Below are 27182 nucleotides of genomic sequence, written 5' to 3'. Positions count from 1 at the left end.
TCAGTTTAGCCTAAATGGTGAGTGGTAGAAAACAGTTTAGTAAGGAGAATAAACATTTCTGCCTTATTTTACACTAATGACTTTCATGAAGTTACATTTCTATATCCATATTTCACCGGGCAAATAAAGAAACCAATAAATAAGAAATAGAGATTTGATTGGTCACACGTCGTTGTATGACGTCCGCAAGAACGGTATCTGCCGAGGGACATATTTTGAGAGTGCGTTTCCATTCCGCCCTCTTTTCCATTCTTTTCATAAAAGACTTTAGAGTAGGCAACAGCCGACATGGAGGAATTGAGCGCCGTAGGAGAACAGGTTTTCGATGCTGAATGCATCCTGAATAAACGACTACGAAAGGTTAGATGTTGTTTAGTAGAAATTTATCTGTTCAAAAAAATATTTACTTTACCCAGTTTGCTAATATTTTCACTCTCTATTCTCGAAGGGAAAGTTGGAGTTTCTTGTAAAGTGGAGGGGATGGTCATCCAAGTGAGTACTACAAGCGGTGCTGCAGCTGCGAGGGCAGCCTCAAACAATGAAAACAACAACAACGTGTCGCTTGTTGCTTCACTATTGTAGTAAAACATTAGCGTCCTTAACGTTGCCTATGTTAAATCACCGAAAGTTCCATGTTGACCAACATCTACTTCCAAAATATGGGAATATACATTTTAAACGCGATTCTGTTTTTACGCGCTTGCCTTTGTTCTAAACCTCCAAATCGGAAATTAACCCAATGCCAAATTAAATCAATCGTTTCGGGTTGGGTTTGTCTCCTGTTATATCTCAATGCATGCATATTTGTATTAAGTTTAGACTACAACTGTAGCGCTTATTGGACTTTCTTAATGTCTTACATCATGCATGCTGTCTTTGTGATTTATACGACAAAAGATTTTACAAGCAGGTGAGTTGGAAAAACTTGTTTAGGGAACATGTTGCGTCACATACCCCACTGGACTTTTGTCTATTGAATACGCTACCCTCTGTGATCGTGGCATTACATGTCTACAGGGTTTCAATACTCTATTGCCCTTATACGGAGTAGCCTACAATTTATCTTTACCCCCTTTAGTGTTCCAGTTGCCTGTGCTTCCTTAACCCCTGACATGCACGTTTTCTTGTCTCAGTTGCCCTTTCTGTCCACTCTGTTGTTGCTATTTAATCCCAATGATAGTTAGATCCTCACAATGCAATCGGTTTCTGCACTATCGACTTGGTAAAATGTTAGTTAGTTATTCGCGATGTATTAACAACAGTACGGTGAAAATGATAATGTGCTTGTCTATGTCCTTCTTGCTACACGAACTCAGTTTTTGGCCTCGAAATTCACGTCATAGCAAAATCTTCAGAATTCTGTGAAGTGTGGCAGATCCTACACACATGGCTTTAAATAAATGTGTCTTCATCTTATCGTTCCCCTTTGCTATGTGGTTAAGCCTCCCACTCGGCACTCTTTGCATACACCTCCTACAATCTCGACAGTCAACAGAGGTTACACTGGAAGTTCTTTCCATCAGTGTTTATAATATTTCCTAAACAATGGCGAAGCTTTCTTAATATACTGATATGTGATTTTACAATAACTGTGTTGATGGAAAGTTTCTCCTTGCTTTCAGGCATAACAGCTGGGAACCCCAAGACAACATCCTTGACCCAAGATTACTGGCTTTCTTTAACAAGAGGTCAGTTTCTCTCTCACTGCCTTGGACACTCAGACCTCACTGAGTGAGCTATCCCCTATATCCCAACAATGCCCCCTGCAACGCTCTAGCAAGCGTAAATGGTGCACTGTTCAAGCCATTGTGGAGCTCACAGATATGCATATGGCCTGTGTTTTCAGGCTGCAAGCACTTCAATACGCCCATTAAGGGTGGTAATATAGACTTTCCAACCTCTCAAGATGCATGAAAGTTGTTGAATTAGTAAGATGTGAAATAATTAATGTAAACTGAGGGATATATGATGCAAAAGGGTTCTGTTTTCCTTTAAAAAGCTACATTACATTTCTAGACAGACAACAATGCTATCAAGGCAAATAGCAGTAGAAAATGAGTGGGTGGAACATTGTTCTAAAAAAGAAATAACAGGAACTGAATTTCAAAAAAACTAACGCTTATCTAATCTTTTCAGACAAGCATCTGGGGAATTTTATTGTGAACCGCTGGTTTGTTTTTGCCAAGCATAGTGTGTTTCAAGACCACACAGTGTTCCATGAGATGTTACTTTTGATAAAAAGGTAAAATTCTGACTTGCCTCATGCCACAAGTATACAGTGCTTGGATGTCTCTGTCGAGCAGACAGTTACAAATCTTGGATCACAGTATAAATGGGTGGCAGAATAACCTCGACTCAGATGCTTTCCAGGGCTTTTATAGCACTCGGTATCTTTTTTCCCCTCTACCTTGACTTCTGCTGAACTTGATTTTGTGCATTATGTCTCTACAGGGAACAAGAAAAGGAAATTTTGTTCCGCAAGAAAGGAAAGAGACCCAGAGGAAGACCTCGAAAAGTTGTGGTATGCCTCTCATGACATTTCTTGAATTATGTCTTTCTCTTTATTCCAAATATTTTACGGATAACTGAAGATAGTGAGCAGAAATATGCTTTCTGCCTACAGGACAATGCACCTGAAGCATCTAAGTCGAGCAGTTCCTCTTCGTCATCATCTTCATCTGGCTCATCGTCGTCGTCGTCGTCATCCTCCTCGTCTTCCTCCTCATCAGATGAAGATGACGATGATGACAATGACAGAAAGGCAAAGCCTGGTCCCCGAACACGAGAGCTCCACCCCGTCCCCCAGAAGAAAGCCCAGATCGTTGTGGCCAAGCCAGAGCCCCCAAGGAAGCGAGGCAGAAAAGCACAGACCCCAGAGCTGAAGGTACTCCAACCGAACAAGGGCCAGCGGAAGATGCTAAAGACAGTTTCCAAAGACTCCCCTGCAGACCTTCGAGGAGGAATCAAGAAACCCCTTCACCCAGCCAGCTTCACCTTCATGGGGTTGCACCGGAGCTCTAGTAGAGAGTCTGTGGGTATCCAGAGCAGAGCTTCCCTTTCCCAGGGCGGGGCCATTAAAAACTCCCTGAACACTGTGGGCTCAGGCAGGTCAGCTAGCTCACCTTCCCCCGCCCTGAGCAGATCCAATCAGAGCAAGAGTGCCTCTGATTTCAAATTGTCTGTTTCTGATGTGGGCAGCGGAGCAGGTTTGGACTTAAAAATGACTGCGAGCAAATCTCCTGGAGTGGCAGCGTTGAATCTGCATAACTCCAAACTCTCCAGCAGCAATGGCAACCAACAAGGAGCTCAGCCTGCAGTGGGGTCCCCTAACGGGCAGAAAAAACAAGAGGTCCCTGGGCCAACACCACCACAACAGCGGGTACCCAATAATAAACCAGCTGCCTCGTTTTCCACTCATAAAGGCCCCACGAACCAAGCTGCAAGCCTTCAGGCACTGAACCTGAAAAGTGTGAACAAATCAGCACAGGGCAACGGTGCTCCGGGCAATGGCACCGCTCCAGTGTCCAGCCTAAGAAGTGCCTCCAACCCAGCACGGAAAGCTACGGTCGCTCAGCGTCAAGAGCAGAGTCCTACACAGACACCTAACACTCCTGGTGGGCAACAGACCAGGAAGAGCCAGCCTGGAGCTGACACGGTCAAAACTGAGGAGGCCAGTGAAACGGGTTCCACTGCAGAGAGGCAGAACACAAGGGCCCAAGGAAGGGTTGAGAAGAGCAGCATTCAGAACCCCTCCACAGAGACTAGGGAGGTCCAGGGCAAGCGGGAGAGATCGGCCTCCAAAGACGGCGGCAAGCAGACCAAAGTGCTGATTGAGATGAGCACCGGCGAGGAGGAGAGCAGCTCAGACTCTGACCAGGAGTCGCCCTACCCAGACAACGGTCAGGACTTGTCCATCTCAGTCCAAACAGGCCAGGACTGGAAGCCCCCGCGCAGCCTTATCGAACACGTGTTTGTCACTGATGTCACTGCCAACCTGGTTACTGTCACGGTCAAGGAGTCTCCCACCAGCGTGGGCTTCTTTAACCTCCGAAATTATTGATTGAGAATATAGGTCACCGAGATGCCTAATAAAGGGCCTGTGAAGTAAAGGGAGAAGAAATCTTGCATGGGGTATTGAAGGAAGTAGATAAGCTAGTGCAAGGTTAATGCACATAGGTTTGCTGCAGCAGTGCTAAGTTTCTCCTTCTCTACAACGTATTAATCTAAAATCTGCAGACTTAGACTGTTCTTTTGCTTTGCTCTGTTAGTGAGACAATGTGCTTTTTATGTATGGCACACACGCAGCTGAACTGGATGAGACAGCTATTCTAAGGGAACCATGTAGGGCCAGGTGTAAACTGGAGTGGTAGCCATTTTATGAGGACATAGAAACATGTTTTTATTCTTGCAGAATTTATTTTAAAATGCATTTCATATAATGTTAGTAGATTGGATTTAGTTTTCAATTATAGTTTGAATTTAAAGTAGTAATGCATCTTTTAGGGATAGTAATTATAGGGATTGTAATTTAGCTACCTCTCTGTTGTAAATCCAGCCCTTGTTTTTAAAAGATCATCAGAAAAAAACTTGTCATCTGTGTTGTTTCCCTCCAGAGTACAAACATTGAGTCCAAACAATCAATGTCATTTTCCATTAGTGTATAGTTACACTATATTGGAAAAATAGATTTAAAAGTTTAAGGAAAGGGCTACGACTGACACAACGTTTTAAAATCTTTGTTCTGTTATGAAAATGCTGTAATTAAAGGAATAGACTCTCTCAGAGCAGCGCGTTTACAGAGAAGCCCAGTGTTGCACTGAGGACCAAGTTATCTCATCAGTTGAAAATAAGTTTAATTCCTCAGTGCAGCCAGTCTATCAGTGTAGTTTTCCCACACAGACTGAAGCATGGGGGAGCGAGATACAGTATCTCAGTTCTCCCCTAGTGCTCAGATAACACAGGGTACTGGCCGAGGTTAGTCCTCCTCCTATCCTTTCAGCTCTGTGCACCCCGACCCCAACCTCACCAGGGCATTCACTGGCGGCTGTATTCCTGTCAAACTGGTGATTATTATGGACAAGGCTAGTGAATTATTGCCTGTATAGATATGGCAGGATGATGATGGACAGCACACCTGATGTGGCTCCTCCCCTTCCCCTGCCAGCGTTCCCCCATCAGTGGGCCTCTTTGTGCCTTTGTGAGCACTGAGGGCAAATACTCTGAGATTCCACAACTGTGGGAAGGGTGGATACAGAGGAAACCCAACTATGAACTGCCCAGTATTGTTTCTCCCTGACCACAAAAACACTACATTGGGTATTTAACAGCTGGTGTTCAAAGTGTATGTTGTTGAAGTGCTAGATATTTCTTTTTTTGTCATGCATCTGTGTGTATATATACACACACACACACACACACACACACACACATACACATACAGGGAGCACAATCTCATTTTACCCGCCTGCATGGGCTCAGGAGTTATGTTCTCCTCAGAAAAAAGGGCGTATCTGATGTAACTGAAAAAAAACCACAACAATGTGCTACTTTCTATTCCCTTGAGAGGAATTCAGCAGCGACAAAGCTCTTCAGCTGAACTCCTCACTGTAATACTGCTCTGCATACCATGCTTTTTCTATAACTAATCACAAAGGCGTTACCCCAAAGAAAGCTAACGTTTCAGGTCTGCAGTAAAACAATGGTTTATTGTGCATCTGCTAATTATACAGGGAGGCGGTATTGCCCCATCTCATTTCAACTTGCCAAGCAGTTGCATGATGTCTCTGTTTGAATGCAGTGGTGTTGGAGGATACTGCATTATGGTAGTGTCAAAATTGTTTACAATTATAATTGAAGTTATTTTGAGTGAATGAGAAATTGTATTTAAGTTTTGCCCCCATTTGACATATTAGAGAACATGGACACTCTAACGTGGTCACATCTTATCAACTAGCTTTAATTCAGACTTTAAACTGGGACCAGTTAAGCGCTTGTATTCAGCTATGAATGTTGATGCATTGCTAGATGCCTTTAAATGCGAATTAAGCCAATCTGGATGCAGGATTTTAGCTGGATGAAATGGTTCATTGAAGTAGTCTAAATCATGGCAGTAGAAGAGCCTATAATAAATTCATGAAGTATCACAAGGAACAACACCGTGTTTCAGTTTTTGTTCATTGGCTATTTTTACACATGTCTTGACAGGCAATAAATTAGCTTCTTGTCTACAGAATTTCTTAGATGTCAGTTAAACTCATTTGACATTATGTGGGATTCAAATGTAGAATATTGGGGAGGGAGGTAGGGAGGGATTATAACTGGATTGTTTTACAACTTCATTTGATCTCATGTCATTTTTCTACAGCATCATTGTTGACATGATATGGAATGTTGGAGCCAGGTTACAGATTCCTTTAAAATTTGTCATTTCCCCCTTACTCAAAATATGTAAAAAAAAAAAAATATATAAAAAAAAAAAAAAAAAAACAAGAGAGATTGTGCAAGGGCATACAATACAGAAGAATGTGTTGTTTTCTGTGGTCTTTACACATATCTATAATTGTCTTTTGATATACTAATGTAGCCATTTCAACTGAAAGCTGTATTCTTCGCAAACTATTTATTTTATGAGGTCTGTCGTCAGGTTAGGACAGTGTCACCAATCTTTGTATTCGGGCAGATGTCATGTTATTAACCTTAATAAATAGTACTTTCTTAAATATGGTTGTGATATTTTTTGTTAACACTGATCATGTTAGCAGTGCACAAACTCAAGTCATGTCTGTTCTCCTTGTATCTTTCTTGTTCCCAGTTTACACTGCACTTTTCAGTTGCACGCCCACCAACATGCTGGCAAGTTATTATCCAAATTAATTTGCATGCTAGTGATCTTTGCACAAGTCAGTAGCCTCCTAAACACAGTGCAGTTTGTTACTAAGCCACAAGATGGTGCTGTTGTATTTCAAACAAGAGACACATTCAGAAAGTCCCCCCCGTCCCCCCTTGTGTTTATAACAGATGGTTGAATCAACTACCATAGCCTACATGCTCATCCACAGTCACATCCGCCATGCCTTTAACACAGGTCTATTCTGCTACCACCACATTTCCTGTCTTCTCTGCCAATCCCTTACATAGAAAGCTGTCTGGGCAAGTCCTTCATTAAAAGTACATTGGATCCAGGTCTACAGGGAAAGACAGGGGTGAATACAAGAACATGATTGAGGGAGTCACATGACTCGCTCCCACTAGGCTCCAAACCTTTGCATTACCTTTGACCCCACTTTCACATTTGAGTGCCATGTCAAGAACATTGTGAAGGTCTCTGTTTACCACCGTCGCCACAGTCTGCCCCACCCTCTCCCGACCTGACGCTGAATCGCTGATACACATCTCTGTGACAACAGTCGACTGGACAACTGCAATACACTATTATGTGTCATTAGTTCCAGATCCCTGAAATCTTAAAACACTCAAATAGATCTACTGTTTGTTTAGTATTAACTTCACTTGCTCACCCACAATACAACCTTTTGGCGTCCCAGAATATTATATAAAACACAATTGAGCCAACTGTCACCACAGAAACCGCAGAATAATTTGGCTTTTGCTATGGCACTTAGCTTCTCAAACACAAATACTTGGGCCCTCTGACAGAGGAGTAGACAGACACTTAAGCAAACCCGCCCCTTACCTTCTTTACCATGAAACCAGGAGTGTAACATATCTGTGATTCAGTTTCACTCAGTCTGCTGGCTGCTCAGGGCTGTTAACCCTGAGTGGCCAGTGTCACACTTGACCCGCGGGTGGCATGTGACCTGTAGCCGTGACTGATAAGGAAAGTGCTGTGTTCTCTGTTCCACCACAGATATGGATGAAGAGGTCAGACGTAGAGCTCTTCCTGGAGAGTCGCTTTTCACACAGTCCAGTGACATAATTGTCAGTATTTCAGGAGTCGCCGCCATTCTAAGGGTCATACATCATGAAGAATACATGAAGGTGGACTGGGTTTACATCTCAAGGAGGTCAGCGGTGGTCAATTCCTTTTGACTCTACTGTAAGGCTCAGTGTGTAATAGTACCATTTGTTTTCACGCAGAAAGACTGTTTAACTTGTTGTTAAGCTATATTATTAAAACTAACTATCCTAAATTGTAAAATTAGCTCAAACTGTACTTAAATCTCTAACAATAGATTTTGCCTATAGGACAAAAAGTCAAAAATAAGCATTGTTTATCTGTAATAAAAGGAGACTGCACATTGGGTGTTCCCAAATGCCCCCAGCCCCCTATCCCCACCACCTTTCAAATGCCCCCAGCCCCCTATCCCCACCACCTTTCAAATGCCCCCAGCCCCCTATCCCCACCACCTTTCAAATGCCCCCAGCCCCCTATCCCCACCACCTTTCAAATGCCCCCAGCCCCCTATCCCCACCACCTTTCAAATGCCCCCAGCCCCCTATCCCCACCACCTTTCAAATGCCCCCAGCCCCCTATCCCCACCACCTTTCAAATGCCCCCAGCCCCCTATCCCCACCACCTTTCAAATGCCCCCAGCCCCCTATCCCCACCACCTTTCAAATGCCCCCAGCCCCCTATCCCCACCACCTTTCAAATGCCCCCAGCCCCCTATCCCCACCACCTTTCAAATGCCCCCAGCCCCCTATCCCCACCACCTTTCAAATGCCCCCAGCCCCCTATCCCCACCACCTTTCAACACACAGACACCCTTTTCTCTCACCACTCATATATTTACACACTCTTAAAAACACTGTCACAAAGAATGACTAACTGACAGAAGTTATCATTACACAAAGCGCTAGATTCCATAATTTATAGAGATCCCTATCCCGGTCCCGTGGAATTTTCCCAAAATAAATTCATGTAAACACTTTAGCGACAAAGAGGCACTCACAGTGGCCTGGTATGCATAAACAGTATGAACAGTGTGACAGTGTAATCCCCCCCACACCCCCACCTCTGACTTCAGGCCGGTCTGGAAATTTGAAGTCTACCACCCCCCTGACTCCCGGCAAAATAAGCCAGACTCCAATCCATCTTACATGGCAATAACACCCTGCTCAAATCTGTGTTGTTTTGGAGACTCCACTGCAGGTTTGTCTCGAGGGACTTTTTCCACGACAGGTTATTGTTCCGGCGACACTAGATCAAGAAAACTGTGATCAACTATCTCTCTGCTGCATCACAATGTCTATTGTCTGGTAATACAGTACACATTAGCGTGGTATAATAATAATAATAATAATAATAATAAATGAATTAACTACTCCACATTTCATGTTTGTGTTTTTGTTTTGTTTTCCCCTAACCTTCGGATTACACTCAGGGGCTGGTTGTGTTTAAAGCTCTCCAACTTTAACGATGGTTGGTACTCAATTTCAAAGGACTGTTTAGAAATCTGATCCAACCCTTCAGCAAAGCATACCTTTTTCACCCACATCTCCCATGGTCTGTTTCTAAATCACTCCGCTGAAGCAGTGTAAACAAACTTCAGTTTGCCCTCTGATATTGAGAGGCAAGACAAGCGGCAGTCCTCCACTATGACAACACGGCCTCAGACAGACGATGTCATCCGTCTTACCTCACTCGCCATCCATCACTGCGCCGGAGTCGACATGTCTGACAGTCCCACTCTCGCTTTTCTAACTGGCACAGGCCTCCACATCTGTCACATTTTCCTCCAGGCTTTAACTTTATTACACCAGATGAAGCCCCCCCCCCCCCCCCCCCCCCCTCTGCACTCACAGACACCTGAAGGGCAAGCAAGCGGAGAGAAAACATATTGATTAGTCACGGTATCTGATGTCATCTTGGTTCCATAAACACTTCTTCACTTTCTGGTCAGCTACCTGTATGAACTGAACACTGAGACGGAAAGATGTAACAGCTTTAGAGAGAGGAGGAAGACCTGAAACTATAGCAACAACAACAAGGTATGGGACTTCCCTAGTTTATTAGGGACTTCCCTACGATTTAATGTATCAATATCATAGAGAAAGAGCCATTTTGGTGGATGAGCGTAAATCAATTGATTAAATAACAGACAATATAGATAAACAATTAAATAGATTGCAGAAAGACATACAAACAGACAGGTTTACCACAACAAGGTATCAAAAAGAGACTCATATCAGTTATCAGTACATAAAGCAGTAGCACTTTATGACAGGGAAAGCCCCTTCTGGTCGTGAGGTGTTACCACCCACTGGGAGGGATCTCCCTCGACTGTGAAACTGAGTTGACAGTTAAACTGTATCTAATTAAACTACAAACAGAAGGTGCCAGGGGGATGCTTGCACTTAAGATCTAGTGAAGACTGTGCTACTTTCCTTATTTCCTTTAAAGCTTAATAATCTTTTTTTAATCTTAGGTCTCCTGTCCTGATTAGATTGTGAAATAGAGGAAATGTTGACAGAGTCACAGAATATCTGTCTAAATACTTCCAACAGCATATTGGTAAAATATTGACTGAGCACCTGCGGTTTTATCCTTATTACACTGCATTCTTCCACCTTGTCTTCCGCTGCTTTAAAGGGATAGTTCACTATTTTCCGATGCATAGTCAGATGGTTCCATACCTTGAAAGTAGTCTATAGGCCAGGAGAAACTGTAATCTACGGTTCAGAGTTGTTTAACACAACTGAGCACCGTGCCCTCGGCACTAACCAACGCCACCAGAGTAACGTTTTTTTGCGTCCGTTTTTTTCCACAGTGTAACAGTGTCATCATTAAATCAGACAAATACCATGCACAAATAATGCATTGGTTGTGTTTAGTCAGAACATAAGAATCATTAGAATACCACAGGGCTTACATATTGAAGGTAACATATTTACAGATATAATGTATTTTACTGTAAAAAAAACAACTATTTAATCCATTTTATTTGTAGATTGAAGAAGGTACAAGTAAGAGCTTAAAGCATATGTGTTTTGTATCAACAACTATGTCAGTGGTTGAGAAAGGAAAAAAAAGTTCAACATTGTGGCCAAATCACCTCAAATGAACTCTGACTTGGTTGGAAGTCACTTTGATGTGATTAGGCCACAAATGTTAGCAGTGGCTAATGTTAGCTGAAGTAAGTTAGTTAGTTAAAGGTAAGGAACCATCTGACTTTAAGTTGTAAAAAAAAGTATCCCTTTAAAGGTCCAGTATGTAATGATCAAGCTTTCTAAAAGCTTCCTAATGGTTGTAATGACTATGTTTTTTTGGTAGTGATCAGGGAATGAAAGAAATAAGAAATAAGAAATATTTCATTTACGAACACTGTTTTGGTCCTACCCTTGCAACCAAACATGTTGGTACTGCCAGGGGTGTTCTAGGGGAGTGGACTCCCGATGTTCGCCTTTCTGTCTCTGGTGGCTCTGCCCCTTGGATTTATGTGTGCATGCAGAAACACAACAGCTAATGTCCGACACTGCAAGTCCATTTCGGGGGGGTTATATTATTATTAGGGAGGATGTTGTTGTTTGGAACTTCACCAACTTCCACCAGAGGTGACAGATTTCCAACAAACGTATGCCCTGCTCCTTTAACCATATAACACCAATCAAACGGCCATTACAATTTTAACTTGTGTTGCTGTTGCATTGTCACACTAGTATTAGCCAATGACTGGAGCTAAATACCCACTAGGCAAAAGCTGGTTGACTCAATGTTGTTTCCATGTTATGCTATTATACTTGATCTACATAATAAGCAAATTTGTTAAAAGTCATCAACAAACACAGGTTTCATCTCAGTCTCAACCTGGATTTCAACCAAAGGGCTTCTATTTATTTGATTTAAAATTGTATTCACTTTTGTAGACTCAAATTGGACTCTGATCTGACTTGCCAACTGGGTTTGTGCCTTTTTGTTCGGTCATAACATTGGTCTGATGTTGAATACCTGAGGTTGAACTACTAGCTTCCACTGGAGATGAGTGACTTTGCCAAACCTCCCTTGCAAGGGCAGCCTGTGTAAAAAATGTATATGAATTACTATTTTTCTCAAATGAGGTTCCTCTGGCCAACGCACATAAAAACACACAAACCCACTGGCACCGGGAGAGGCCCGGGCCGATAAATCAGTGGCGGGCCAAGAACAAGGGCCGGTGCCGGCAGACCTGTGTGCAACAGGACATCTCTATCGGTGAATTTCACAGGTCATTACTCTGGCTCCAGCCATCGCAGCCTCCAGTGGCTCTGGAGACGGCCAGCTTTTTCTCAGAGACAACAGCTTACTGGGCTTTGTGCTGGCTAAACAAGCGTGTCTGTCTCACAGCGGTAGATTAATGTGTAGATAGAGGGCTCGCTTCTTAGGGAGACCTGTAGAGGAGCCATCCATCAACCTTTGGAGGCCATTACAAAATAACAAAATAACAAAATCTCAAGGAGGGCCCACTGATTTCCCACTCTGTTTTCCAGTGCAGGAGAGAGATAGAATGGAGTAGGGTGTGTATCTCTCAGAGTTATCCACATAATGTTCAAGCCGGAATTCAATAGAGAGACAGAGAGAGAGAGAGAAAGAGAGAAATATAGAAAGAGAGAGAAATAGAGAAGGAGAGAGAGAGAGACGCAGAAGAGTTGCATTGGTGTTAAGGGGGACGTAACAGTGCTGGTTTTAACCAAAGAGAGGGAGAATAAGTCTTCTAAAGCCCTAATGAGCACATAAACACTGCTTAAAATGCTCTGCACGATTAGACGCCTGAGCTGATGGCTAATGTGTGAAATTATCAGTAACAGACCTCCCTTTCTTACAGAGCAGAAATGAAACAACTCTGGATTCTCTTTATTTGGGAGGAACCTACAGTATAAGTACAATTATAGTCAGTCTCCACGCAGTCCTGAGAGGTTGTGTCAAACAAGCTTGGGCTATTCCCCTGTGACCAATGGTAAACAGAGGCCCATCGGCTCCAGCAGTACTTCAGAGGAAGAAAGGTAATACAAACACAACTTCTGACTTAGTCTTAATTTGCTTCAAGCTGGTCGCTCAAACAGGAACCCCAATGGGAGACAATCTCGTTTCCAAGGCTGTCGCCATGGTTCAAGCCAAGTTGTTTGAGAAAGGAGATCAGGACGCGACTGACAACTCAGCGGACTCGAGCACACACAGCTTCACAGAGGCGCCGGGTTGTAATTAACACTTTGCAGATTACGTTTACAGGACTAACATGGGCTGCCCTACTTTTATTACCCCCTGGGCTTTACTTCTGCCTTCCAGGGGGGGAGGGGGGTGGGGGGACATTCTCTGTTTGATGGTGTCCTGTGTGAAAACCTTTGACAGTTAAGATGGTGTTACTGGTGAAAGTTAACTGATTATCTTTACCAGTATTTTTTCTTAGTCAAGGGCAAGGCTGATAAGAATATCCCCGTCCCTCTCTGCCTGGAGCTTTGATTTGATGCAGTGTATATCCACTCACACTGAGGCGTCACACTGCAGTTTGACCACCTTTATCTGTTTCTCCTAATCTGCAGTCTTCATTTGTTTATTTGGTCTCATGCTGCCATCCTAACAGACTTGTTAGAGGAGCAATGAGACCAATCCATTTTTTGGCAGCGGGCAAGCAGCTAGGAGCCTAATGGAAGCCGCTGATGTAATTGCAGTGTAATCATTTTCACGCAGCTCATCATTCTCTCTCTACACAGACTGCTCACGGTTTCGAGTTAACATCCCGGCATAACAGAGCGGGCGTAAATCTACAGATACGTTCGGCACACTGACCTGAGGGTGTGAGATCCACCTCAGTCAGCTCAACTCTCCTCAAACAAGCCACTCAGTCTGAGTTTCTAAACCTATGAGCAAACACTAAAGGACTAAAGACAAGGAAAATCAAAGTCTCCAACACCATACAGGCATGGATCTTTAACAAGCTGCCACACACATATCCTGTCCCAGGGTTTGGGTCAGGAAGAAGCCATTGTTGGGGAGCCTGAGGTGTACAACTAAACTCTTCTCTGAACACTAAATGAAGCTGCCCCCACTAAGACCTCTCTAGGGAGGCTGATGGGAGTGATCTTAGGGGACTTTGCATTTAGAATTAAGAATTAAGAATTAAGAATCTGCCACCAGATTGAAATTATTGCAAATTCAGCAAGATGAGGGCACATCATGCTCCATGCTAGTGATCTTTCAGCTTGTGTTTACAGAGTACTGAAGGACATAAATCATTCATAAACTTGGTCCACTTTATGTTTCTTCAATTCTCAGGCTTGTACACTTTAACGTGTACAATCAAAACATTGTTAGATATGTTCACATAAAAATAGGTTTTGCCAAAATCAAGCATTGTTGTCAATGGGAGATTTGTGTGAAAGTATTTGAGAGAGTTATGTGCTTAAGTATCTTAAGTTACAATCTGGCCCATAGAAAGGAGCATTTTGATAATGAACATTGATGAATGTGACGTTTGAATCAGGGGCATACTAAGTGCAGCTGTGGAAGACATCTGCTTTGGTATGTGCCACTAGATGGCATATATCCCCTGAAATATTGAGAACTTCGGAAAAGAAAGAGCTGCATGATTGCCTCATTAAAGATGCAATATTAAAGGGACAATTTACACCAGAATCTAAGTTTGTCGGACCTCAAAGTGGTCCATGTTCCACATCTTCAGATGTGTAGATCCAGCAATATGCTTTGACCCCAAATGAGTAGATTGGGGTTGAGGGATACAGCTGGACCTGCACAACTAATGGCGGGGGACGTGGACTCATCTCAACATTAGACCAATTTTATGGTTTGAAAACATCTGAAAACTTTTTATTTTAGAATGAACTACCCTATATTAAACTCTTTTTTATCTCTGAGTTTATCTCTGAGCATCTGGACATGCTTCCTAACTTCAGATTCATATGGATATATAAGGAAACACTCAAATGCTCCTTATATCATAAAATATGAGACAGTTGATAAGATCAAATCTCACATACCATCATGCCATGAAGTCACGCACTGACTCTGAACTATGGCAAATCCAACTGGGGCAAATCTGAGAGACTTTATTATGGATCAAAACACTGGGAAATGTCTTTCTTGAGGGAAAAAAACCTGGATATCCCATCCATCTCACAAAGCCACACTGCTGTGTCTTAAACACTTCACACTGAATTAAACTGAAGTGAAAACCCACTCTTTGGAGAGAGAGAGGGGTGCTTCTTTCCACTCTAGGCTTGGGTGATAAATCTATAGCCCTCCCTCATCTGCCCCTGCCTCTCTTGCTCATCTCTTTTACAAGATCTCTACTTCTCCCCCTGTTCAACCATTTACTGCCATGATAAGTGTGATGACGAACACCTCATTCTGAGGTACCTCTTTGGAGTGCTGCATTTGAGTGCCTGCTTTTCTCTCTTTCAGCAGTACTGCCCTGACAGCCTTGGATAACCCGCCTACGCTGTGAATGAGATTCTTATTTTGCTATACAAAAACAAACCAAAGACCGCTCAGACTTCTGGAGCCAATTATCCAATCATGCATTAAACATATAATGAATCTAAGACATGGGATGTAGCTGACTGGCATGACACCCGCATCCATATTAGTTTATATGCTCTAAATGAGTTTGGTCCCAAACAACAGTGTCATTTATAACCATGTCAGCAGAGTCAATGAAGACTGATTTATCGCTTTGCAGTTCTATGCACATGAATAAGCTCATAGTGTCACAATGACTTACAAATTGGAAATAGGTCATGAGCAGGTTTAAACAATGAAACAGACTCTATGGACTCTGATTGGCAGCCGATCCTGCATGCCAACTGTGGGAGCCATGCAGTTTTCCTATTGGAGTAGTGCAAACCTTGAACACTGTCTATTTGTTACAAAGGAGCCAGGAACCCCACAGGCTTCTCTTTTACTGAGTCAGAAAGTCCTGAAATAATGAAATATAAAAACATCCTCAGCCAAATAGCTGAACAGATAAATGGAAGTTTGCTTATGAGAGCTGTAAATAAAATAATGAACTGTCCTAGGATATGTCATCCTTCACGAGAATCAACTCCTACTAATGTGAATTCACCTATTTCAAGGCCTGGTTGATCTTAACCACAGGATCACACATGGTCCACAGTTTCTCAGTGTAAAAGACTCCACTAAACCTCCAACAGAAACGTTGCCCAAGTTCTTACTTTATATCTGATCAAAGCCAGCAAAGCCTGTCTCAAAGCACTGACAGTGGGATTAAAAAAACAAATCGATAAATAAACCTCAGGGTGCCGGTTGGCTATGTAACGCGGGATGGCAGAATTATATCGCTCTCTGTGAAAGACTTGGCATGCACGCAGGAGCGGGTAAACTTGATTGTGGTTCGCATTCGAGAGGTGCCAGGGAGGGGGGAAAGAGTAGGTGGTTGGGGGGAACAGGGAGACACAGGAGAGGAATGATGGACGGCTCACACGCCAGCCATTGTGAGAAAATTATAGCGAGGTGCCGCCAACTGAGGCAGTGTGGCGGCCGGCCAAAGGCCTGGAAGAACAAAGACCCAGGATCCCTGTGTGTGAGTGAGCGCCAGCCTGCCTATGGAGCCTCAAACGTTCATATTTACATGCGACGCTGAAGAGTTAATTGCTGTGAATTCCTGCGCTGGGTGCAAAGTGGGGGCTGTTGTGCTTTATTTTACATAACAAACACGTTTCTAACCGCCCTTTTCAGCTTCCAAGGCATCCCGAAGAAAAAAAGATGCAAAAAGGATTTAAGGACTTGTTATTCAAGATTTGTAACTATAATATAATGTACTCAAGGCCAAAATAACATAATAGTTAATTGCTCTGTGCAGTGATTCAGTGCATAAAATAAATGCAAGACCCTTGGAGATAGCAATAATAGCAACGATATCCATACTCGTCTTCATAAAGCTTTGGGAAACCAAAGACTAATTGGAGCTTATATTTTGTTTATGTATTTGGAATTATCATGACATGAACTCTGGTTGTTTGCACAAGTAAAAATATGTTGGTTTGAGAATAATCACAAGTGGCTCCTTTGGAAAAACATTAATGTTCCATACATTCCTCACATTACACTCTGATTACGGAAAATAATTAGTATTTGATTCAGAACTTCTCAGAAATACTGCTGTATACGCTTTCAATTGCCGGAGGGCTAGGGGGCCCCTTTTACTAAACCAGACCTCATCTTCACAGTAGTTGATGGACAAAGGCCAAAGTTTGTCAGGGTTGCTACGGTTCCTGATCTTTCGTAAACGAGCAGTGCCCTCGCGCCTCAGACTTGGCAATTCTATCCCTAACACATCAAAGTAGAGCTGACCTTGCATACCAGATGAGGTTTGGATTAATGAGCTTTGGATATCAAACCACCGCATCACCCCCACAGAGCATCAAAACCAAGTCAACAAAATTTACAGAGGACAAAAATGCTAAAAATCAACATCAACCTGTCCATGCGTCTCATTTGAACACCGTGACCAGGATAGGGCTAAGCAAAGACAGAGGATATTTCAAAAGCTTCCAATTATCTGATGTGTGGGAGAGTACAATGAACTGGGCCCTAGGCCAAACAGCATCCTTTACCAAACAAATAAAAATGTTGACAGGACATGACAGCCTTTCAGAGAATTCCACTGCAAAATGCAGTTCATCACGAGCAATTTAAAAGCTTCCTGACAACCCATGCTCACTATTTCCCGATATGCACCATTTCAAAGGGTGTTAATGTGACATGACAAATAAAATAAATTAGGCCTATAGTGTAGTATAGTATATTGGATGTGGACGCAAGGGGCCCTACAGTATTCACTCAAATCCAGTAACCAGACCATAGGACATGAGAGAAGTCGTTTGATTCAAACTAGTCTTTTTCAAACAATCTGTTTGAATCAACAGATCCAATGAAAACTGCCAAAAACAAGACATAAGTTCAAAATTATGAATTTGCACCTAACTAGAGTTATAAGTACATACAAATGTTCTCATCCAGTAGCCAATGCAACCGAGTGAAGATGGTAAACTCAGTCCTCACTCACACCCGTGTGAGCTCGGAGTGTGAGGAAGCAATACTGTTTGCAGCAACTGTGACGCCTGTCACACCAACACCTGTCTTCATATCGGGTGGTTCTGATTTCCAGAGGCCTTTAATACTGCTACCTCAGCTGGGACGTTTGAGTAGCCATTGTGAGCAGGTCCTTCATATTTGACCATATTGACAGATGTGTGCAGGACCGTCTCTCAGGTCATTAAAATGAGGTTGTCCTCCACTGACAGACTGGTAATGAGTGGCACGGGAGACAAGATAGGTAGAATACAGATGTACATGTATCTATAACAAACCTATAATGTCTTGTGCAGTCAACTTTATGAAACAAATTTAATTGAGGTAAGTGCTAGGACCATGTTCTAGCAATATGTTGTATATGTTGTTTTATTAAGATATTTATTTAGGCATTCATACATTGTTTATGTAAATGCTGTCAGTGTGTATATAATGTGTCTTTTAACTACATCTATGATGTGTTGTATGATCCATTATCCTTGAGGTGAAGCCAAACATCATTTTTCACCCTTCCATGGACAATAAAGTTATATTCTATTCTATTTCATTCTATTCTAAATAAAGAGAAAGAATCTTGGCTCTTATTTGAATGTTTCATTACAGAAGAATGATATGCTGCTCCTGCAAATAAATTAAAGCAATAAAAATCCTTTCATGTCCTCAAAAGAGGTTATCGTGTGGATCAACAAAGCTTTGAACTTTGTGGCAATTATGAAATATATGTCTTGTAAGTTAGTGATCGTTTAGCCCCAGAGTGTTTATCGTCCTATGTTGAATGGGAAAGTATTTGAACGAAAGCACATAGTCCTCCTATGTGAATCGGAATAAAACAAAAACATAATTCATTGTATTGCTCCCGGCACAGCTGACAAGAAAGATTACAGATACTTATGTTGCCATCATGGCAATAACACCAGGTAATTTATTGATTAACTGACCTTCATTTTAATGGTAGGCTACCTCAAAACATAATCTCAGCTCAATTAATGAGCCTGTCAATTAATCATCTCATCATCGAAATAATGAGCCTGTCAATTAATCATCTCATCATCAAATTGTCTGATCTACACATCAGGCATACTGTACGTGAATGAGTCTGTTATTAATGTCATTTTTATTATGGTTGGCACAATTATCAAGGAGACGTTGCTTTGATCAGGAACATATCTGAAACCTGTAGGGGAATCTAATCAAGAACAAGTTTTTGGCCTCCGAAATATCTGCATGGGTCTCGGAAAAAAAGGAAAGTTGATTAAGTGAAGAAAAAAAGAAAGAAAGAATGAAAGAAAAGCAATAAAAATAACCATAGCTAAAAAGATCATTAAGTTTATGGATTGCTAGTGGCTAAAAGCCTCACATTGTTGGGTATCTCAGACTTCAGAGATCTGTAGCCAGTGGAGCCTGGGTCCTTTGAGGCACAGCATGCTGTGCAAAGGGGGTGAGCACTAAAACCCAGCTCCCAGTGACGGGGCGCATTAGCAACCCTGCATCCTCCAGTCTGCAGCTGGTATTAGCAGGCACCAAGCACTCTGTCAACACCTATTACTCCACACACAAATCATCTGACCAGCGTCAGCACTTTCCTAAAGCTCTGAGACACAAGCAAAGGAAAAGAAAAGATATGATGTTGAATATAAATATCTTCTAACCCAAAAGTGATGACAAGCGGTCACAAAAGTGAATCAAAGTGAAATGAAATCATGTTTTGAAAATAAATGTTTTACATTATACAGTGAGAAAAATATTCCTGGAAAAAAGGTTTAAATGTCATATCCACCCTAGCAATGTGCAATCGCGCTCATTGTAAAGTGTTGTTTCAACATGAAATAGATTTTATCAACTGTTTCTACTGTCCAAGTAAAAGTACATTTATTAATATTTCATATTTTTTCCAGGCCAGCTGTTACAGACTAGACACTGTAATCCTGCTTTCTACTTAAATACCCCACAATGACACACAAAACCTGAAAAAGGTGTTCACTTTACATAGCTTGTAAACTAGAGATTGACAGTCATAGGTACTATAACCACAGCAGACAACGTTCCATGGAAAAGTCAATTGGGTCAGTGTCACTCAAATTCTGAAGTTCGAAACACATTGATAGTTTACACTAAACCACCAAGGTATGAATCTGGAGATCCATTGTGCACATCTGAACCCTTGTCTGGGGATCTGAGCCACAGACAGTCAGCATCAACATCATGGACCCTAGTCTCTGACTCTAGTCTCTGAGACTGAACCTCTGACACTAGTGGAGAGCGTACATTTATGTAGACGTGTTATCTTGACCTGGCCATCACCTGATGTGTGTGAGTATTCACATTGCTGTTTAAGAAACATATTACAGGGTTTGAATTACCATGTTTGACCTCAACTGATGATTATGGAATACACACCACTAAAACAAAGAAGTGGGGCTCTCTGGTGCCCCATAGTCTACCCAACCAGTGCTCTCTAACAAGGGGGAGGGGTAGTGAGATCTAGTAACATTTGCATGTAATATCAGAAGCCCCCCAGATCTGCCTACTAGCCATATGTCCAGTGGTTGGGCTGATTTAGTCTTCTAGAAGCTGAAGCATTTTTTATCTGAGTAAACTTGATGAAAACGATACAATGAAAGTGTAGTTGCTCAAGACCGTTCATCCTGTTTTAGATTAGATAAAGCATGACAAATAGAAATAACTTGTTAAACCTCAGATGGAACATTGGTCCCTGCTTATTCCACTGCAATGCCTGTGGCTCTAGTAGAATTCCAGGTCCTTCCTAGAGCTCATCACCCCTGCTGTGTTGCAAATGGGTAGGTGGGTTTGGGAGATGAAAGACTCTTTGAGAACTGTCAGCATCTGCTTAAACTATAGATCAATAAATCACTGTTACTTTATCAGCAGTTACATTTGTAATGGGTTTGTAAAAGGCAGCAGATCGTAACTGTTCTGATGTAGGACAGATGGTTTTACAATGATAGGGTCGTGATAGGGCTGGTTGATAGACATACTGTAAACGATTTGATTGTGATACTCTGATATATCATGCAAGAAATCAGTACATTTTAATACCAACAGCCGATTTGAACATTTATGTTTCTGTGTATAAGTAGGCTAATGTGCACAAATCCACCACAGGTAATGTTGTGCTTATAAATAGGCCTAAAAGATTGAGAACAGTTTGGCAGTTCAGGCAGTCATCTAGCCTACCTTGTCCGCTCCTGGTAATGCCAGGGTTTAACAGGAGTTTTAACAAGTAGGTTATTAACAAATATCATGACCCTGATCTATGAAAGTGTAGAATTGTGAAAAATACTTAATGCGTAAAACAGTGTTAATCCTACTGAGAACTGCCTATTCCCACATAGGAATACATTTGGTTCACCCCCCCCTCACTGAGAGGATGAATGAGTGTGCACACTGTGGCAGGTGACAATGTCAATCAGTTTAGAGTGAGTTGCCATGATTGAGGAGACACTTTTTAAACACTAAGTGTGAACAAAACGCTAGCCACTCGTTTTTTTTTTTTTTTTCAGAATTTCAGTGACATTTTATTATTTGAATATAAAGAATAAATAGCAGTTCTCTTAATTTACATCGTTGAAATAGGCTACCAATATGATATTCAGCTGTATCACCTGCAAGATAGCATCATCCATGAAACTGAGGTCGATAGATCTGTGTTTTCCATGGAGGAAAACGCAAATGTCCTTAAAAGGGCACTATGCGCCATCTTCAATATAAATACAAAAGACATAACCAATATTTTCCACAAATACAGTAGACTCTGGTTACACATAATACTGACTTTGTACAAGCTATATAATTGAATGGCACCTCATATACATAAAATACATTCCTACACTCGGTAGTGCATACAAAATCACAAAATAATAATCATAATTTATACTTGAAAAAATTGTCATTTCAGTTCGAGCAAGAGCATTTGCACTCTGTTATAATGGGGTATTGAACTGGTATCCAAGCACATTTGAGCCCCCCTTTCCTCTGTACACATCGCCATCTCAATATTGTGAAATGGGTCGAGTTCGCTGGCTTGCAGACCATCCCCTCTGGGACTGAACACGACCTTTTGCTGAGACAGCTTCCCACTCGGACATAGCGTGGCCAAAATCGGTTCCCGAGGTCGTTCCAGGTATAAATAACTGGACAGAACGAGTATGCCCACAGCCATTGTTGCAGCCTTCGTTTGAGTTTTTTACTAGGTTTGTGCTTCTTGCCGAACTGAACGTCAAAATCCATTGCTTTGATTTCTTTCGGCATCGCGCCACTGGGCTTCTGCTGAATGTCCAAATCGTCAATCTCCTCGTTGCCAGAGTATTTATCCTGTGGTGGTGTAATAGACATGAAGCGACTGTCAAAGTCCCCCAGTACACTTTTCAGTTCGGTTTCGTTAAGGTCCCTCTCTTTTGGGTCAAATACAGGGTCTGGGTCCTCTTTTAATTCCACAAGTGGTAAACTGTCACTTGGGATGGGGCGCAGGAGGTAGTAATGCTGGCATATCCCTTCTTCTATTACGAGTCCAAGAGACAGCACCAGCAAATACATTGCAACAAAATGCTGAGATTGATCCATGTCCGATATGCACAATAAAACAGTATTATAAACTGATACAGCGAAACCGTTTCTCTGCGGGGTAGAGTCGCGCTGGGTTCTTGCGGAGTGCGCACCGACGTAAATTGCATCCAACTTCACTTCTTGAGTGTCCTTAAAATTCAGACCGCTTTCTCCATGGTAACCGATAACTATATGTGGATGAAGCTTCCTTTGATGATCATAAAGATACCCACAATGCACGAGATTAATGTGTTTCTTTAGGTTGCAACAGCATCAGTACATCAGTGATTCTGCCTCTCGTGCGCTATTACGCGGGTTACCAGCTTAAGATATTTGCTTGTCAAGTTTCTCCTCGCTCTGAGGATCGGCATGGTATTCCGTTTTCTTTTGCAAGACGCTGAGAGGGTATCCTGCTCCGTCTCATATATCCTCACGGGTTGTGATGTAATTCATATACCCATCTGAATGTGGGTTTGTTGTAGGAGATCCCCGACACCTCCTTCCATCAAGAGGCGGGGATGTGGGGAGAGGAGTGGTCCGTCAATTTGGATTCTGTTCGCCCTCTGTCGGGATAACTGACTCCTTACTGCTTTTCCAATGACCGCAGAGGGAAAATAATACGGTCAACCACAGCCATGGCTATGATTGTGAGTGTCATAGCCCACCACTCTCATGATAAAAATATCCTGCTGGTGGTAATAATAAAACAAAACAAAAAGGACGAGATAATAGATTAGCCTATACTAAAATTACACTGACAATACTCACAAAATGCAACACAATTTACAACACAAAATGCTTGTAGACATTTAGAAAGCAGGATAAGTGAAATATACTTATAGATATATGTTGTTTACCATGAAAGACCATGACTAAACAAACATCTGTTTATTTTCTAATGAAGAGTTGTTTTTGTGTCTAATGGTTAGGGGACAATATGTCAGTGTGCAACCATGCCACAGGGAGCCTCTCAATAAACCTTGGCCAAAATAGCTCCCAAATAAACAACTCTCACTAAGCAGCAGCCATGGAAAGTATCACAATTTGCAAACCTGCCTAAGCTCAAATGCCCAGAGAATCATTCTTTGAAAAATAATTTAATGGAAGGACTTACCGGCTGCTACATCAGCCATAAACCATCCACTTAGATAAATGCATCTCTGTTTCATTTTTGAATGAGCTAATTCACACAAGCACTTCAGCACACGACTCATTTAGTTTACAGTCAAATGATGGTGAAAAGTCTGGAAAATGTCATCGTTCAACCCTCTGACCAGTACGTATCATAAACCATCGCTCACAAATCCTTGACAGATACATGTTGTTTCAATCCCATGCATGCACATCTACTGTATACAGGCCAGATGGGCAACAGTCTATGATCCTCAATATTTGTCTTGAAAGCAAGATAAAGGTTAACAGATGTTTAAAGCTTCATGACATCACCTACATTTTGCTCAGAAATAACATACTGTACAGGCAATCCACCTGAATTAGTCTTTATGCAGGTACAGAACAGTCCTGAAGGCTGGTCTAAGACTTTAACAAGTACAGTTGATCCGACTAGTAGACTATACTTAGGGAACCTTAGCAGGGGGCATTGGGTAAGAAGACCCTGAACCAAAGTATTTCATCCTAAACTTCACTCGTCTGTGGCTCAGTTGGTAGAGCATGGCATTAACAATGATAAGGTTGTGGGTTTGATTCCCGCTGGGACCATATATACTGAGAAATGTATGCACTCACTGCAATGTAAGTTGCTTTGGGTAAAAGTGTCAGCTAAATGGCTTATATTACTCAAGAAAAACACCACTCCAACTAAATGCATGCGTGGCTCCATGGGGCAAAACCCCCAGTATCTGAATACCTGTGTGCTGCATTGCTGACAACAGATAAAGTAAATAGGATAATATCACTGACAATCAATGATGAAATCATTATAACATTCAAAGATGTGTACTGACAGCGATGAAAGGATGATTGAACTCACTCAATCAAAGTCACAAGCAAGTTGGTGCACAGAGTCAACAGGGTGAAATCTAAATATGGTCCTCATTAAATTATGGCATTATAGCCAGGCTCATTTAACGGTGTGTAGTTTTTGTTTCCTCTAATCCGTTCCTACTGTTTTATCACGAGAAAATGTTGATAGTGAAATATTCACCTTGAAAAGACAGGGTGCTTGAAACAGACGCCTGCTTAATTGAAGAGCTTGTATTCTCAAGTAAACCAAAGTCAATTTCCTTTGCTAATAAAACAGCCAACATAATGATCTTTTTTTAGGGTCTGGTCCTTGAGAGGTACAAAGGCATTTCAACTTTTGCTTAAGGATATCCATTCAAAATGAATACATTAGAGTTCTACACAGGTCGTTCTACCCTTCCCTGCTGCTTTCTCATTGAGTGAAGTAAACCAGACCCCTTTCTTGGCAGGCACCTTAAACATAGGTACCAGAGAAAAGAAGGCACACTCAGGTAACCTATTAGAAACACAACGCACACAGGGAGTCATTGGGACTGGAGAATGGAGCTCAATGGACACTCTCTAGTGTCATTTCAACTTTCCTTTTTAGTCGAATAAAATGTTACTTTCCCACGTCAAGAGATTTGATTTGTTATGATAAAAAATATGATCCGCATTGTTTTTACAATGTGGGGGTTTTACCTCAGTTGACTATTGAAAACAAAAACGAGTATGTGAAGGTATTCAGGCAGGATTGGAGAGAATTGAATGATTATTTAATGTGATTGGTACCGCATTGGTATCTAAATGCAAAAAGGCCAACAAAATGATGAGTATTAAAACAATTATAACCAACATGCTGTTTGATGGGGGGGGGGACCTCACAACATACAGTACACACATTCTATCCACTCTCTTGACACTCTCCCACAGAGTCAGAGTGAGATACACATCAGGTGGTAAAACCCAGTGTGTAGTCTGGAGGAGGTAGTGGAGTGGTGGTGGGGGGGCAGAGATAGATGTCATAATAGCGGGTAGAAACCGTGTGTGGTTACAATAAAAGAAAAGTGCCTCAGCAGAACAGTCCATTTCACGTTGCACGCTCCCGCCACTTGCACCTTTCACACGCTTTATCTCGCTCAACGCCATTTTCACACCCCACGCTAATTGAGGCCACATTTCCAAGCTGAATACACACAGACATGAAACGGGCGCCATGTTGTTTACTCTGGCACTGGGGAGGTGTGCAATTTGGTTGTTTGTTTAGCACTTTTTCCATGCGCCTGCTATCCAAAGAGCACACAATCACAATCATCCCCGGTTAACTGTGCGGTTGATCTCCGTGAATTGCAGGGGGTTCACTTGACTAGAGCGAGAGGAGATCTTATCTCTTCGTAAGCCTCACTGGAGATGGGCTTCTTCATGTTAAGTAAGTCAAACAAAGCCTACCTAAGTGCTCTTGAGCATAACCATGATTGTACATCAGTTAACTGTACAGGTTAGACTCTTGTAACTAACTTATGAGTCTGTAGACTTTAAAAGGCAATACGATGTTCCTGATGTCATATACATTGACTCAGAGTTGTTCAACATGTCATTAATCATTCCATGTTCATGGTAATACATATATACATATATTGCCATTGTTAATATACATATATAATTATTTCTAACTTCATCCCAGTTGACGTAAAATAAATAATTCCACTTGTGATAACACAAATCTCTCAACTCCATAACTACACAATTACCATGTTACTATGAAATACCAGTGTTACTACATATATGTATAAAACCAATTTACAGTAATGTAAAGTGTTACCCCATTATTATAATCTGGATATCTGGATCTGGATATGTATACATTCATGGAGATAAGCTTTCCTCGTATAACACCCTCAGATTTTGGAGTAATTTCCATATATATATAAAGGAAAATCTCTAGCATTTAACAGGCTCTTTAATTAGCAGCTTTAGTACGGTTTTCCCACAGGTTGTGGAGCAGAGGCATCACAGAACCCGAGCGTTGTGTGTGTTCATCCCATTTCTGTTCATCCCATAAAGTTTTCATAGACAACAGCATTGTATCCAAACAAAGCAATTAACCATGTGTACACATAAAACCCATACAACACACTGTGCTATTTCAATCTTTGTACCGCCCCTCTTATTCAAGCGAAATTACTTAACATATTTGCATGTGGGTTTACAGCAAATAGAGCACTTTTAAGCAATTAGGTCATGCCTGTAAAACGTAATGATCAAATGGAATTGGATCATTATTTCTTGAAACGATCAATAAAAAATCAGCTAATCGCTATTTTGTCTGCTCTAGTTGGCAACCTTGACCAGAAGTATGAGCCTGAGAAAGATACTGACATTGTGCTGTAATGTGTGCCTAAACAAAACCAAGTTCCCCTCCATTTGGGAAAAGGTGTAGGGCAAAAAGGGACTTATGCACATTTTCCCTCAGAGCCACACATACTGTGTATCAACTAACATCTTACATCAGAGAGCTATGGATCACGGAGGGCTGGAGGTGCCATTGAGCTCAGGAGGTGAGCATGAACTCATATGTCATCCGGGGCCACAGTGTTTCTCAGCTGAGGCAGGGCGATGGTTCTGACAAGTGGATTATACACAGCAAGTGCAC

At 41.9% G+C, this 27182-nt stretch overlaps 2 protein-coding genes across 2 annotated transcripts; one reads left to right on the top strand and one right to left on the bottom strand.

Moving 5' to 3' along the window:
* The first annotated feature begins 283 nt into the window (after positions 1 to 283).
* Positions 284 to 6690, top strand: cbx2 (chromobox homolog 2 (Drosophila Pc class)). The gene is made up of 5 exons (XM_083677568.1): positions 284 to 360; positions 449 to 492; positions 1623 to 1688; positions 2452 to 2521; positions 2624 to 6690. The coding sequence occupies exons 1-5, from the start codon at positions 289 to 291 to the stop codon at positions 4058 to 4060; spliced, it is 1689 nt and encodes a 562-aa protein (XP_083533694.1). The 5' UTR covers positions 284 to 288; the 3' UTR covers positions 4061 to 6690.
* A 15226-nt stretch (positions 6691 to 21916) lies between these two features.
* On the bottom strand, positions 21917 to 22585 carry nog1 (noggin 1; the record flags this gene model as incomplete). Its single annotated transcript, XM_083678006.1, has 1 exon — positions 21917 to 22585. The coding sequence occupies one exon, from the start codon at positions 22583 to 22585 to the stop codon at positions 21917 to 21919; it is 669 nt and encodes a 222-aa protein (XP_083534132.1).
* Positions 22586 to 27182: the final 4597 nt, after the last annotated feature.

Source organism: Argentina silus (genome assembly GCF_951799395.1).
Source record: "Argentina silus genome assembly, chromosome: 9".
NCBI lineage: Eukaryota > Metazoa > Chordata > Actinopteri > Argentiniformes > Argentinidae > Argentina > Argentina silus.
Note: the sequence above shows the minus strand (reverse complement) of the source record. Positions and strands in the feature narration are given on the sequence as shown.